Here is a 15,365-nt window from a genome sequence, read left to right on the forward strand (position 1 = left end):
CTCTCGTCATCCAGGCTCACCTCCTAAAGGTTCCGCAGCCACCAGCTGGGAGACAAGCGTTCAAAGCATGACCTCATAGCAGACACAAGGCCACAGCTGGAATGGGCCTGCCATCACAGTAAGAGATGAGTCAGGGGGAACGAGGAAGATGCTTGGCCACTTAAGTGCTTGCTGTCCAAGCACAAGGACCTGAGTTCAGTTCTCAGAACGCAAGTGAAAAAGTCAAGTATGGTCACACTTGCTTGTAATTCCAGTCCTGGGAGAAGTGGAGCCTGGGAGAACCCTGGGGCTTCTGGGCCAGGGGGCCAAGTCCGAGCTCAGTAAGAGATCTGAGGAACAGAATCTCGAGGTTGACCTCCGGCTCACACCACCACACACATTCCTAAGGAAATCCACCTCCATCTTGCTAGGCTCCATTGGGATCTGCGGGGGTCGTTTGTTATTACTGCATAACCTGGCCCATCCTGACTGATCAAGGCACCTGCTTGAAGACCCAGAAATTCGACTTTCAGGCTGTCTCCCTCGTGACTCTCCTCCCCAGGCAACAGTAAAAGAGCATGGTAGCCGCACAGCGGCTGAAGAACCCGAAAGTAGCTCTGGAGAGGACAGACTTGTCAATGATGGTGGGCGGTCTCTGCAGAAGGGATGCCCTGGGTGCCACACACAGCAGCAGGAGCTATAATACAATTCTGAAGACTACAGCAGCTCACAGCCACCTCCACACGGCACGATAGGCACCACACCAGGAAGCTCAGGACACTCAGCACTGTTCCAGGGTACCTCACCACAAGATGAGGATTCTTGGAATCAAGAGAAAAATGAGAGAGAGGGAAGAGGCTCAAATTTTGCAAGATCACCAATTTTTATATTTTTAGGTGCTTTTAAAAATTGAAAGGCTAATGTGGCTAACACGGATAAGAATAATGAGCTAATATAAGTTGTAAGAGTTAATAATAAGCCTGAGCTAATGGACCAGTTTATAGTTTTAAAAAATTGAAAGGCTAGCTGGGTATGCTCTTGCAGTTTTAGTCCCAGCACTTGGGAGGCAGAGGCAGGTGGATTTCTATGACCTCTAGGCCAACCTGATCTACATAGTGAGTTCCAGTCCAGCCAGGGCTACACAAGCCAAGGCTACACGGTGAGATCTGCTCTCGAAAATAAATAAATTGAAAACCAATTTTAGCTCTCCAGCTGTACAGGACCATAGAAAAGAAGCAGCAGCCATGTTTGAGCATGGCAATGTGGGAGGGGGGCGTTGGGAGCCTCGCTCCAGTGAGGTCACTGCTGTGTCCCTCCTCACAGTGCTTTGTGCCTTTCCTGCAAGGCCTGTTTACTGATGAGCCTGACACAGAGTGACAGGCAGAAGTGTGGGGAGGGATGGGACACAGGCAGACGTTTGAACTCCTCCGAAGAGCCCCCTCAAACTCTGACAGGCCTTTCCAGACAGGGACAGGGGGCCTCCCCATCACCGTCACCAGACAGTGGAGGGAGGTGTCGTAGAAAGTGAGAAAACAGGGGAATTCGGTGGGGGAAACATACTGCATCTTATAACATGTGTCATATATACACATACCACACAGATCCTCACACACGCACACGTACACACAAACTCACACATACACACCTAAACTGATCTTACAATGATTTTAGCTGGACCATTGGTCCATGTGATCCAATTTAAAGTATCTTTTTCTTTAGATTAAATTATATATACCTATATATCCATATAATCTATATCTAGATTGGGGTTCTTCTGGGGAGTTAGTTTTTTGTTGTTTGTCTTTCAAGATAAGGTTTCTCTATATAGCCCTGGCTGTCCTGTCCTGGAACTCACTATGTAAACTAAGGTCTTGAACTCACAAAGATCCATTTTCCTCTGCCTCCCTAGTGCTGGGATTAAAGGTGTGCACCACCATGCCCAGCCATATATATCTTGTTAAGGAGACCTAGAAATTGGTCTTTCATTCCTTTTCTTCCCACAGTCCTATTAAAAATGTCAAGGGCAGGGCTGGAGATGGCTCAGTGGTTAAGACACTTTGCCCTTGCAAAGAACACAGATTTGGTTCCCAGCACCCACGTGGTGGTTCACAACCATCTTTAGCTCCAATTCCTGAGGATTCAGCAACCTCTCTTCTGGCCTCTGCTGGCATCAGGAATCCACATGGTGTGTGTGTTTGCATGCACACACACACATCCATGCAGGCAAGATACTCATACACATAAAGCTTGAAGATAAAAATGTTTTAAATGGTAAAAACCAATACATTATCATTAGAAGAGGTTTGGATGGGGTTCACGCCTACGTATTGTCTGGGATGGTGTTTGAGAACAGGACAGTGGGTCCTTGTGCTGCTCCTTGCCTTCTGAGGATCCCCACGCCTCCTGGGATGTCAACTCATAGCTCGTAGCCTCCTCCTCCTTCTTCTTCCTCTGGAAATCGGCAGCTACAAGCATCTTCCTCTTGAGCCGTGCGAACTGCCATCTTAAATGCTAGGAAACAACAGAAACAATGTAAGACGCTTCCAGTCTGCTGTCTCAGACAGCAGTTCTGTTCTGTGAGTCTCATCCACAAACCTTCTCAACCCTAAGTTGAGCAACTTACCCACCAGCCAGCCAACAGCATATATGAGCTTTCTGGAGACTGATTATTTTATCTTACTGTATTATGTTGTGTTTTGTTTGCAGACAGGGTCTCACAACTGGGATTCTCTATAGATCAAGCTGGCCTTGGATATGTGGTAATCTCCCTAGGTCAGTCTCCCAAGTACTGGTATTACAGTATGTAGTCCCCAGCATGTCAGGATTTCCTTCTTTCCACCCTTCCTCTTTGGGTGGAGCCTCCACTCGCTCCTGCAGCTCCTTCCTGCAGCTCCTTCCTGCGTGGTCTGAGAAGCCCCATCCCTGTCTCTCCAAACCCTGCCCATTCTGGAATCTCTGAACAAAGAAAAGGCACCAAAAAGCCCAGGTCCACATTCTTGGTGGCTATGGTAGCTCTTCCCCTGAAGTTGCCAGCAGCCTGAACCCCCGCCTAAAGCGATCAGCTTTTGATCATATTTGGGCACAAACCCAACTTGTGGCAGACACGTCATAGCCCTTTGCCTACGAGCTATATAATCTCCCTGCTTTAGTCTGGCATGTGGCTTCTCTGACCTCCATCTCTGGGACTGGAGAACCCACCTGGCAGTTGCTTTGCTCAAATAAACCTGTTCTACTTTTTCAATTGGACTTGATCTGACTTACTGCATTGGTGGAGAAACCTATTATGGGGGCACAGAAAACCTATCCCTTCCTTTATGCCGGGCAGTGGTGGCGCACGCCTTTAATCCCAGCACTCGGGAGGCAGAGGCAGGTGGATCTCTGTGAGTTCGAGGCCAGCCTGGTCTACAAGAGCTAGTTCCAGGACAGGCTCTAAAAAAGCTGCAGAGAAACCCTGTCTCGAAAAAAAACCAAAAAAAGAAAAAAGAAAAAAAAAGATGTATTTATTATGTATACAGTGTTCTGTCTGTATGCTTGCTGGCCAGAAGAGGGCGCCAGATCTCATTACAGATGGCTGTGAGCCACCATGTGGTTGCTGGGATTTGAACTCAGGACCTCTGGAAGAGAAGTCAGTGCTCTCAACCTCTGAGCCATCTCTCCAGCCCCTAATAAACCATTTTCTCTATTTTATACACTGTCTTAACAGCAACAACCCAAAGCTTGAGCCCAACTCACAGCAGCATAGAGCATGGCTTAACACTGCAGGCACAACTGTGGATTCAATGCAGCAGACCCATGCCCACCCCACCCCCACTTTTTTTCCCTTTTTTATTTTGTTACACAGTGTCCTGTAACAGCCCTGGCTGTCCTGGAACTCACTCTGTAGACCAGACTGGCCTCGAACTCAGAGATCCACCTGCCTCTGCCCCCGCCCCCAGTGCTGAGATTAAAGGTGTGTGCCTCCACCGCCTGCCTCTGCCTCCCCAGTGCGGGGGTTAAAGGCCTGCGCCACCACCGGCTATCAGCAACCCCTATTTTATTCTCACATGTTATTTCAGACTGACGTTTCCTTTCGGTGTGATCCTGTGGCTGTGTCCCACCTGTACTGTCTGTGAAAGCCCAGAACTGCTGTGTAGCGGCACAGCTGCTCTTACACACAGCTGGGACCCACCTGCCCTGACAGCTAACAGCCTACCATCTCTAGTTCCTTAAACTTAACAAGCAAAGGCCCTGTTCCAAGGCCACGTCGTCTATGTTCTAAATCTTATTTTTTAAGGGGAGGCAGGGGAGGGGAAGGAAGTTAAGTCAAGACTGAGAAATATTGATGGGCTATCTTTTGAAATTGTATCCAAGATTAACCAAAACAGTAGTGATTTGCTTCAGGTAGAAGAGACCATACTTCCCTGTATTTGCTGCTCTGTACCATCCAAAACTCCATACATACATATAAACTATGAAACAAGCCCAAGATGGCTGGGAGGAGAGAGAAGAGGGCAGGATGGCCGAGAATCTCAGGGCCTAAGATGCAGCATCGCAGTAAGTGGTGTGGGCTTTCTTTCTGCCTCCTGTTCCCAGAGTGGAGCTGAAAGAGTGGGGAGCCTGGGGATGCCAGCACTGAGATTGGGAAACCCCGCCCACTCCAGCTACCCTACCAGGGACAGACCAGCCTAGCAAGATGGGGGGCTTCTAGACAATCAGGGATGGTCACAGCAAAGGCCAGGGCCAGTCCTAGGCCCCACAGGTAAGGGAGCCTGTCACCTTGGCTAGACTGTGTTATACAGAAAAACCAAAAGAAAAAAAAAAGAGTTGAAAAACAGATGTCTCAGTAGGTGAGAGTACTTGATGCTCTTGCAAAGGACTCATGCTCAGTTCTAAGCATAACTACCCGTAAGTCCAGTTCTAGGGGATCTGGCCTCCGGGTGTTCCTGCACGCATGTGATACACATGCAACTCATGCAAGCAAACACACGTGACATAAATAAAATACGTAGTAAATACATTTAAAAAAATATCCAGAAGTCAAAAATCAGAAATAGATGAGTGACCACCAGAGAAAGGGAAGAACTGAGGAGGGCGAGCAGGGCTGAGTGAGGAGGGTGAGCAGGGCTGGATCTTGGTTGTGAATAGCTTGGGGTCGTTTTTTTGTTTGCTTGCTTGCTGTTGAGTGGTGTAACCTCTGGCCTTGACCTTGAGAGGCTCCTGTTTCTATCTCCCACACGCTGGGGCTCCAGGCAGGCTTCTCATACCCACTTTTCAAGTTCGGTATTCCAGTTGTGTTGCTTGGTAAATGAATCTACAGACCTGATAAAGTGGCATACAGCTGTGTGTGTTCTTTGCGTCGTTGTCCTGGCCTCATTGTGATGTTAGAGCCTTGTGAACGACACGTGAAACTATTTTGCTCCTTGTTTGTGACTTTCTGTGAATGTGTAATTATAGGAAAATGAAAATTTTCTTTTTTAATGACTACAAGACCCTCATTACTGATCAATACCTTTGAAAACATCTTCACAGAAACCTTGTTGCCTCTCTAAGAGGAAATTCGGTTCTAGGCAGCTTAGAGGTCTCCTCCAGAGCCAGAAGCCTGGAATGGAGAGGGAAAGACTACAGAAAGCAAACACGTCGGCAGCTGGGGACAGGGTGCCCTTCATTGATAAAGAACGGGTGGCTCCGTGAGAAGACTTCTCAGACTAAGAAATCCAAACAGCCAATCAAAGTGAAACCTAACCTCAGATATCGTCAAGGAAATGCAAATCAAAACCGCAGTGAGCCACTCTTCCCCACCCACCAGACAGATAAAAATAGCACTGCTGCACCTAGCATTCACATGGAAGTGGGGCAAATGGAGCACTCTCACCCCGTTGAAGAGGCGTTCAGTGTGGTCCCCATCATTTTTGGAAAACAGTTTGACCTACCCACTTGGACAGGACTTAAGTTACTCATTCCCACGTCTTTTCCCCCTAAGCTGAAAAACAAAAACAAAGCTTGGGAAATGGTTTGGTAGCGAATGCTCACCCTGAGGTCACGAGTGCTCACCCGGAGGTAGCAAGTGCTCACCCTGAGGTCACGAGTGCTCACCCTGAGGTAGCGAGTGCTCACCCTGAAGTCACGAGTGCTCACCCTGAGGTCACGAGTGCTCACCCTGAGGTAGCAAGTGCTCACCCTGAGGTAGCAAGTGCTCACCCTGAGGTCACGAGTGCTCACCCTGAGGTAGCGAGTGCTCACCCTGAAGTCACGAGTGCTCACCCTGAAGTCACGAGTGCTCACCCTGAGGTAGCCAGTGCTCACCCTGAGGTAGCCAGTGTTCACCCTGGAGCAAGCTAGCTGAACACATCCATGATGAGCTCTGGGTTCAACTGAGAGGACCAAGTAGAGGGCAATCCAGGAAGATGCCTGCCACCAGCCTTGATGTCTACACATACACGTGTGCACATGTGAATGCATGCACGTGCACACTATACATACAGATCCCCACAGAACAGAACTGTGCATTGCTCATTGCAATTTTATAAGAAATGTAGAAGACTGGATTTTGATCACTGGGGACTGGAACTTGACCTGTGGGTAAATCCCCTTCCTTCCTTCCTTCCTTCCTTCCTTCCTTCCTTCCTTCCTTCCTCCCTTCCCTTCTTCTCCTCCTCCTTCTCCTCCTTTTTCTTTCTTATTTTAAGATAAGTTCTCAATATATGTAGCCCTGACGGGCCTAGAGTGCACTCTGTAGACCAGGCTGGCCTCAGATTTACGGAGATCCACCTGCCTCTGCCTCCTGAGTGCTGAGATTAAAGGCGTGCGCCACCACCGCCCAGCCCTTTGAAACTTTCTGAAATAATCCACCTTGACCCATTCAGCATCATCCAATTCTCCCCATTTCCTCAAGTATGGACCAGAGCTAAGACCTGGGCTATTTACCAACTCGAGAAGTGACACTGGGTGGGGTGATGTGCTTTATGGCGCTGTATATACAAATCAGAGGTCCACCTTTTGTGGACCTCTTGCTTTTGTGTGAGACAGGGTCTCTTACTGGCCTAGAGTTTACCAATAGATGAGCTGGCTTGTTAGCAATCCCCTGGGATCTTCCTGTCTCTGTCTGTCACTGCCTGTCATCGCCTGTCTCTGCCCATCACTGCCTGTCTCTGCCTGTCTCTGCCTGTCACTGCCCATTACTGACTGTCACTGTCTGTCCTGCATTGGGATTTTACAAGCACATACCACTGCTTTTTTACATGGATCTGGGTAGTAACAGTTCTTTGCATTTGCAAAGCAAACACTTTACCAACCAAGTTGTCTCCCCAACTTCTGAGGCAATGTTCTTTTCTGGTTCCTCTGTGTCGTGGGCGTGGGCTGGCTGGGTGCCCACACTTAGATGTGCACAGTTATCCGGGATCGTGCCCTATGTGTCCGTCGTCTTCCCTACACTCTGGGTCCTGTTCCATCTCCATCTCTTCCCGAATAAAATGCAGAGCCCAATTCTTGTGGCTAGCGGGCCCTCCCTGTGCATTGTGGGGGTGGGGAGGCTACTCCAAGTCACAACTACACATACCTCCCAGCACCAAGTCACAACTACCCCCACTGCCTCCAGACATTGCCAATTCCCTTGTGGGAACAAGCTTGTCCTGGCTTTACAACCATTGTGCTAGCCAATCACAGGCCCCTAACTTAAAAAAAAAATCCAAGCCTGCAAGATGGCTGGATGAGCCGGGCAGCGCACGCCTTTAATCCCAGCACTCGGGAGGCAGAGGCAGGCGGATCTCTGAGTTCGAGGCCAGCCTGGTCTACAAGAGCTAGCTCCAGGACAGGCTCTAGAAACTACAGGGAAACCCTGTCTCGAAAAAAAAAAAAAAAAGATGGCTGGATGAGCAAAGGCCATGTGAGTCTGAGGACCCAAGTTCGCTCTCTGAAACGGGAGAGAACCCCGTCTGCAGAGTTGTCCTGCCTCCCAGACACGCGTCCTGCCTCCCCGCCTCCCATGATGTGTTGGCCTTACGTTGCTTGATCAAGTAGGGGAATTTCTTGCTGCTCCATTTGGTCACAATGGGCCCCAGAGTGATGCAGAGTAGAAAGAGCAGCATGGCCGATGTCAGCGCCAGCAACCAGGTAAGGACTTGCAAGGATCTCCCTCTTTCTGGAGCAAGGAGAGAAATTCCGGAGTGTTCGGTGAGGGCAAAGTTGACCTACTCTCACCCTGCAAACACATGGGCTCCAGGGAGGCAGCACCCTGGCACCCCAAACCCGTAACTTGACAAGCTTAGCTGACTTTACTGTCTTTCTGTTGTTCATTCTGTGTGTTCCTGAGACAGAGTCTCATGGATCCCAGGCTAGCCTCAGACTCCATTTGTACCTGAGCGTAACCTGGAACTCGTGATGTTCCTGCCTCCACCACAGGGTGGGGATTGCAGGTATGCAGCACCATGCCCAAATCCATGCCATCGTGGGTATGGAATCCAGGGCCTTTCCAGCATGAAAACAAGGACTCTACCAACTGAGTGATACCCCAAGTCCTAAATCTAAGTGACATTTTAAAATGAGCCCGAATTTAATGGTTTTCCCAGCAACTAAGTATCCTGGACTACTGAGCATAATGTATGAGGCCCTTTACTTCCCTGGACTTGGCCTTTGTAAAGCTATGTTATCTGTTTGACAACATCCAGGAAAACAAGACAAGGCATGAAGAGGAAAGCACCCCGGAGCTGCCTGCTGTGGGCAGAGCTGGGAGACTCAGCAGCGCTGAGGGCATTCACATATAGTCTGCACAGACATCATGCATTTGTTTGGATAAGCCTTTTCAGAGAGTCTTGCTTTGTAGCCCAGGCTAGCCTGGAACCTGCGGGCCTCCCACCTCAGCCTCTGCAGTGGTGTGATTATGATTCCAGTTGTGTGCCACCACAACCGACCATTAACTTGTATTTAATAGCAATAAAACAACCACCTGATTTTCTCACCGGGGCAGTCACAGTGGGGGAGGTACCTGGAGAGAAGCTGACCAACGTGGGGCCACAGATCACGTCTTTCTCTGTGGTTCCGTTCACAAGCACAGACTTTCCACCTAGAGAGCAGCTTAGACCGGTCAAGAAGAAGAGTTCAGATGATTAATTTGGGCCCAGAGAAGCACAGTGAAGCAAGCACCTGATACTTGTTATCCCACGAAGTAACCACGTGATACAGTAGGTGGGCTTGGGCTCACAAGCAATGGGCAGATGATGTGAGAAACTCCCGCATGACTCTCACACAAGACCCTGTGGCCTCACAGAGTCCCCTGTCCCCTAGAGCTGAGTCACTGCAGGTCTGCACGCCAGAGGCAATGTCCTTTGTTTTTCAATTTATCTCAGGTTCTTTACGTTGGGAGAGACGTGAGAGTATATACGTACTTCGTCCACGGTCGACAGGTGCCACCCCCATTCTGATCGTTAAATGTCCCGAAGCCACAGTTTTTACAACCTTGAAGGAAAGCTGAGAATCAGTTGGAGGCATCTTACCATTTTACGATGTTCCCTTGATGAGCAGATGGCGTGGTGTCATAGGCTAACCTGTGCAGATTGCACCACGATGATTTTAACGCTTTAATCTGTTATCCACATGTATGTGTGCACGCATCTGTGTGTGCACATGTGCATGTGAGTGCAGATGCCCACCAAGTCCAGAAGAGGGTGTCAGACCCTCCCCCCCAGAACTGGAGTCACAGGCCATTGGGGGCAGCCTGAAGTGGGTACTGGAAACTGAACTCGAGTCCTCGGCAAGAGCTGTATTCCCCCTTAACTAAGCCGTCTCTCCAGCCCCTGCTTAGTGACTCTTGAATTGAAACCCCAAGACTGCTCGGTTTCCATCTAATGATATGAGCAATATTATCTGAAACCAAAATGTGCAAAAATGCATGGCTCGGGTGATTAACAAAATCATTTCCATTTGTGACAACACAGACTACATAGTAGAATATAATTACAACACCGTTAGCACCACACACTGCGTCTCTGTCCTTCCCAAACTTGGGCGGAGAAAGAGCAAACCTACCCTGCTCTGTCAGCTCTTGGCCTGGCTTGCAGTCCTTTTCACACCTGGCACACTCTGGCCCCAAGCAGTGGAATCCCTCGACGCATCCACACACTGCATTGCTGGTGCGGGAGCAAGGCTTCCTGAACCTGAAATAACCTACAAAGCCCCGGCTCTGCGTTACCCTTGGAAACAAATTTGTATTGCGGTTGAAATATACACACACACATTATATATATAATGTCTGTATGTCTGTGTGTTCATGTATATATGTGCATATGCATACATATGTATGTGTATATATGTGTGTGTGTATAAATATATATCCATTGCTCTGCTTATAATGCTAATGATTATGTTGTGTTCACCTATTTACTGTCTTTGTGAAATAGGGTCTCATTGTAGATCCCAACCTACCCTTCAAATAAGAATCTTCCTGCCTCAGTCTCCAGTGCTGGGATTGTGCGCCCCAGTACCTGGCTTATACTGTTTTATTTTCAATCCCCATTAAGATATTTTCCACTTTGCTCACTAAAAGATTTTCTTGGGCTGGGGAGGGAGCTTGCCGAGCATGCCAAAGTCCTGGGTCCCATCCCCGGCTCCTCATACACTGTGTGGTGCCAAAGTCCTGGGTCCCATCCCTGGCTCCTCATACACAATGTGGTGGCACATGTTTGTAATCTCAGCATTTGGGCGGGAAGAAGAGACGTTCAAAGCCAGCCTAAGCTACGTGAGACCCTACTTTAGAGAAAAAAAAATCCAGGCGTGGTAGTGCACAGCTTTAATCTCAGCACTCCAGAGGTAGAGGCCAGAAGATCTGAGTTCCAGGCCAGCTTGGCCTATATAGTGAGTTCCAGGTCAGCCAGGGCTACATAATAAGACCGAGTCTCAAAACAAAACAAAAACAACAATAAAAGCCTTTCACGTCAAGTGAGTATTTCCTCTATTATTTAAAAAATCAGCCAAAAAAAAAAATGATGACTTGCTGGTGGCCGTGTCAGAGGAACAACAGGTGATGACTGACTTCAGGGGATTGGCCCCCACCAGCATGCAAGGCGCTGATGGGTGAATCTCGGACCGCCAAGGCCCTGAGAGTGTCGGCCCCGGGATGGCTGTTGTTACTGTTGTGTCTTTCCATGTGTGCCGCTGCCATTTTTCTCTGGTATCTAGCGTGGTGTGAATGGGTAGAGATCCCCCGCTGCCTGTAATGTAGTGTGATTATCTCATGGAAATATTCCGTTCTCCTGGGGATTTTTACCGTGGATTATTATGAAGATGACTTCCTCCTAAGCTGTGCTACTTAAAGCAATGACTTTTACACAATAATAGTGTTCATTTAAATAGGATGTTGATGCCTGGGGGGTCTTTAGTAAATATATTTATTTACTAAAATTAATAAGGGATTAATTATGAGCGAGGTTACCTCAGTGGGAAAGCCGAGGTAGGCAAATGCAAGACACGGTGTTACCTCTGCCCCCGAAAAAGCAGGGGCTGCAGAAGACAGAAATAAGAACGGGGAAATATCACACAACTAGTTTCTTCTGAGGCATCAGATGGACTTGGCTTATGACAGTGATTAAGAAAAACAATTGTGCCGGGCAGTGGTGGCGCACGCCTTTAATCCCAGCACTCGGGAGGCAGAGACAGGCGAATCTCTGAGTTCGAGGCCAGCCTGGTCTACAAGAGCTAGTTCCAGGACAGGCTCTAGAAACTACAGGGAAACCCTGTCTCGAAAAAAACCAAAAAAAAAAAAAAAAAAAAAAAAAAAGAAAAGAAAAACAGTTGTGTCCCAGGAGCTAAGTCAGCTCATGTTCTTTTCGTCTTAATGTTGAGAGATGTGGTCACGGGTTGCAGTGTGCACCGTAGCTAGAACACAGCTTTAAATAATGGCTTAAGGGTAGGTTAAGATGGCTTTGTAAATAGCTTTAAGGCAAAAAAAAAAAATCTTGGAAAACTATTTTTAAAAGCTTGCTCTTAATAGCCGAGTGAGGGGCGCACTGAGGGCGGAGACCAAGAACAATGGTAGCCTGGCTATGGCTGGCTGACCTGCTAGATGGGTCGGTGGTCAAGGCTGACGAGAAACCCCTTATGCCCATTTCTGCTCTCAGCTTCCTGGTATAAACACCTGTTGATGAGTGGGTGTGCACCTGAGGATGTAAAAGAGAGCTGACTAAGAAAGATGCCTTGCTCGCTTACACTCTGTTAATAACAAGCTACTTGGACATGAATGTATGTGGGTTCTTGGGACAACTTGCTTTTCACCTGTAATGTGTAAAATATTTAATTGTGTAAGGGATGTGGAAAACATGCTGGTTTTCACTTGTATTCACATTTTCTTTAAAATAGTGTGTAACCTCATTGTAATGTTTATACTGCTTGAAAAATTTTGCTGAGGTATATAAGCTGTAGGGAAAAAATAAAATTAGTTAGAAGAAAGATATCATGAGAGACAGAGGAATACATCTAGAGAGAGCTAAGAAAAGAAAGAACAGAGAGAGACGATGATGGTGAGACCCTAAAGGGGTGTGGGGGGTGTTTTCCCTTTTGCGCCAGCCCCAGAGAGTTAAGTTTAGCCCCCCTCACTGGCCCCAGAGAGTTAAGTTTACTCCCTCAGATAGATTAGTCAGCTGACTTCGTGGGATCCCCCTCAGTCCCTGAGCTGCTGGAGGCCGGTCATCGAGGCTATTCCATGAAAACTTTGACTACACCTGCTGTGGAGATGGGAGTCGGCCCCTGTGAGGCTCAAGATTTTGAGTAGAGACCAGTTAGTAAAGAGGGACCAAAGCTGGTCTCGCCCCAGATTTCCTAAAGATGGAGACGCCTCAGTGTAAAGTCGACTTCCAGTCCTGGGAGGCTGAAGAACTCAAGGTCCGGTCCAGCCTGGGCAGCAGAAAGATTCTGCTTCGACACAGACAGACAGACTCACCTGCACACACTCTGCAGAGCTTGCAGTTCGGCTGTCCGCCCGTGCTGGAGTATGTGCTTGGGGGACAGCTGGTGCACACAGGATTGTCTTCCTTGCAGAAGGTACCTGGAAGGCAACACAGGTGTCCGTGTCTGACAACACTCGGCCATCACTCGAGGCATTATGAGGAAATCAGAGCAAATGCTCCCTTTACCCTCTAGGCATCTTGGCAATGGCATGTTTACTGATTGGCGTTTTAAGACTATACATTTGCAGGGAGACCCCTGGCATAATCCAGCAACTAGGAGTAACCGTGTATAAATGCCGCAACAAAGAAATCAAGAGATGAAAACCCTGAGTCTGTTGATCTCCTCTGAGATCAGTGTAACAGGAGGGGCCCAGAAGAGCGATGCTGCCACCTACTTGCTCCTTGCTGCAGAGCGCATTACCGTGTGCTGTTCTGAGCCTGTCCAGGGACCTTCCAAGCACCCCTGAGACAGCTTCTCTGACTGTACTCAAGTGGCAAGGTTGAGGAGCTGAGACTGAGTGAGCCAGATCCCCAGGGCCTTTTTGTTGTATCAAAAAAGCCTTTGCAAGGGAGTGAGCGGTCTTCTGAACGGGCTAACCAAACTGAGTTTTCAACGGTCAGAAAACACACCTGTCGGTTTGGTACTCACCAGCCTCACACTTGGCGCAGGAATCCTGCAGGGCTCTTGTCACTTCAGTGCCCACCACCAACAGCACAGTCACCACCATGTTGTAACAGCTGTTCCCCATGACAACCTCTTGCACACATATGACACTAGCAAAGGAGATTCCAAAAGAGTTTCAATCAAACGAGCTGCTCTCTGGCTGGTGGTGTGGCTCACTTGGTAGGGTGCCTACTCAAGAGGCATCAGTACTTCAGAAACCATGGTGGAGGTCCATGCCCACAACCCCAGTACTCAAGACGCGGAGGCAGAAGGATCGAGAGTTCAAGGTCATTCTCAAAGGCAAAGTAAGTTCAAGGCCAACCTGGACTACAGGAGCCCTGTCTTTAAGAGAGGGGTTAATTCACAAATGTCATTCCACAAAATATAAGCAGGGTGGGTTGTCCTTCCATAACTATCTGCATTGCCAGCAATACTTAGACAGTTCTTCAGGGTTTTAAGGAGAATTTTAAGTAATATTGGGGCTGGAGGGATCATTCAATGCTTGAGAACACACACTGCACTTGTAGAGGACCCAGATTTGGTTCCCAACACCCATGTCTATAACTCCAGCTCCATCTGCATCCAAGTGTACATACCCACATACAAACATACACACACAATCGAAAATTTTAAAAAAAATTTTAAAAAGCCCGGAATGTTCTGGAAACACAGTAAATCTACAGAGAGTTCTACAACGGCCACGGACTTGGTGCACGCCCACCAAAGCTCAGGCTGAAATGAGAGCAGGAACATTAGGGACTTTCAAGTTCCTGGCATTGGCACCCATGCTGAAGCCATGATGTCTCTGAAGCAAAGTCATGATGGTGATGCCATCCAATGCCCCCTCAGTGAGAGGGGGCCCTGCGATTATTGCTCTGCCCTCTGTGGTTGGGCATTTAATTGCTCTGACTGTGAAAGACCTTTGCTGAAAGTCACTGTCTGAGAGTGTCTCAAGCACAGACCTGCAATTGCCAATTTTGAAATTTGAAGTGTGTAGAAAGAAAAAAGGTAAAAATGGCAATTAAAATATCCTGGGGTTAGGGATGAAGCTCAGCTGGTAGAGTGCATTTGGCATGCATGAAGCCCTGGGCTCCATCCCCAGCACTCACAGAGCAGACACAGTGGTTCATATCTAATCCCAGGACCCAGAAGGTGGAAGCATGAAAATCAGAAATCCAGGGTCAGAGTCTGAGACTAGACTGAACTAAATGAGGTCCTGTCTTAAAAAAGAAAAGAAAAGAAAAAAGGAAAGATGTGTGTTGGGGGGACCAACTTAATTTTTCTTGGTCTTTACATAGTGGGCATAGATGTTATAAATTACAAGGGAAGAAAAGTCTAGAAATCTGCAGTGAGAACACAGTCCATCCTTACTTCTTTACCCCCCCCCCCCCGCCGCCACACACATACACACACACAGCCCCAAGTAGACAAACCTTGTGATCTCAGGGCAGCGAAGAACCTTCTGCTCTGTGAGAAGCTCAGCGAGGTTCTGCCGCTCCAGAAGACCACGGGTCAAACGGTGACTCAACTGTGCAAAGCCTCCTGGGAAATCCCCCACGCAGCTCTGCGAGGTGGTTCTTCACCCAGGCACTCTCAAAATCCCCAGAACCCACTTGATAAGGTCACTTTGAACGGTTTCTTGGAATCAGCTGTCGACCATTAGGACATTTGCTAAACAATCACACGGAAAGGATTTGGTCACTTAACGTGGTCCTTTCTCCATGCTAGAGCTTTTGATGTGTCCTTAAAATCTTGGAACCTTAAGGGGTGAGGTCAAACTAAGTAAACAGTGCTTTTGCCACAAGCTGTCT

At 48.2% G+C, this 15,365-nt stretch overlaps 1 protein-coding gene across 2 annotated transcripts; it reads right to left on the bottom strand.

Moving 5' to 3' along the window:
• Nucleotides 1-2,229: 2,229 nt before the first annotated feature.
• Tnfrsf9 (TNF receptor superfamily member 9) lies at nt 2,230-15,091 on the bottom strand. 2 transcript variants are annotated; one of them, XM_038335023.1, is made up of 8 exons: nt 14,988-15,091; nt 13,540-13,664; nt 12,884-12,988; nt 9,979-10,116; nt 9,339-9,408; nt 8,939-9,027; nt 7,958-8,095; nt 2,230-2,490 (listed from the first exon to the last, which is right to left on the bottom strand). In XM_038335023.1, the coding sequence occupies exons 2-8, from the start codon at nt 13,637-13,639 to the stop codon at nt 2,396-2,398; spliced, it is 735 nt and encodes a 244-aa protein (XP_038190951.1). In that variant the 5' UTR covers nt 13,640-13,664; nt 14,988-15,091; the 3' UTR covers nt 2,230-2,395. The 2 variants fall into 2 exon arrangements, with proteins under 2 accessions (XP_038190951.1, XP_038190950.1); XM_038335022.1 differs by having other exon boundaries at nt 8,900-9,027.
• Between the last annotated feature and the right edge of the window lie 274 nt (nt 15,092-15,365).

This window comes from Arvicola amphibius, chromosome 6 (genome assembly GCF_903992535.2).
Source record: "Arvicola amphibius chromosome 6, mArvAmp1.2, whole genome shotgun sequence".
In the NCBI taxonomy this organism is placed as follows: domain Eukaryota; kingdom Metazoa; phylum Chordata; class Mammalia; order Rodentia; family Cricetidae; genus Arvicola; species Arvicola amphibius.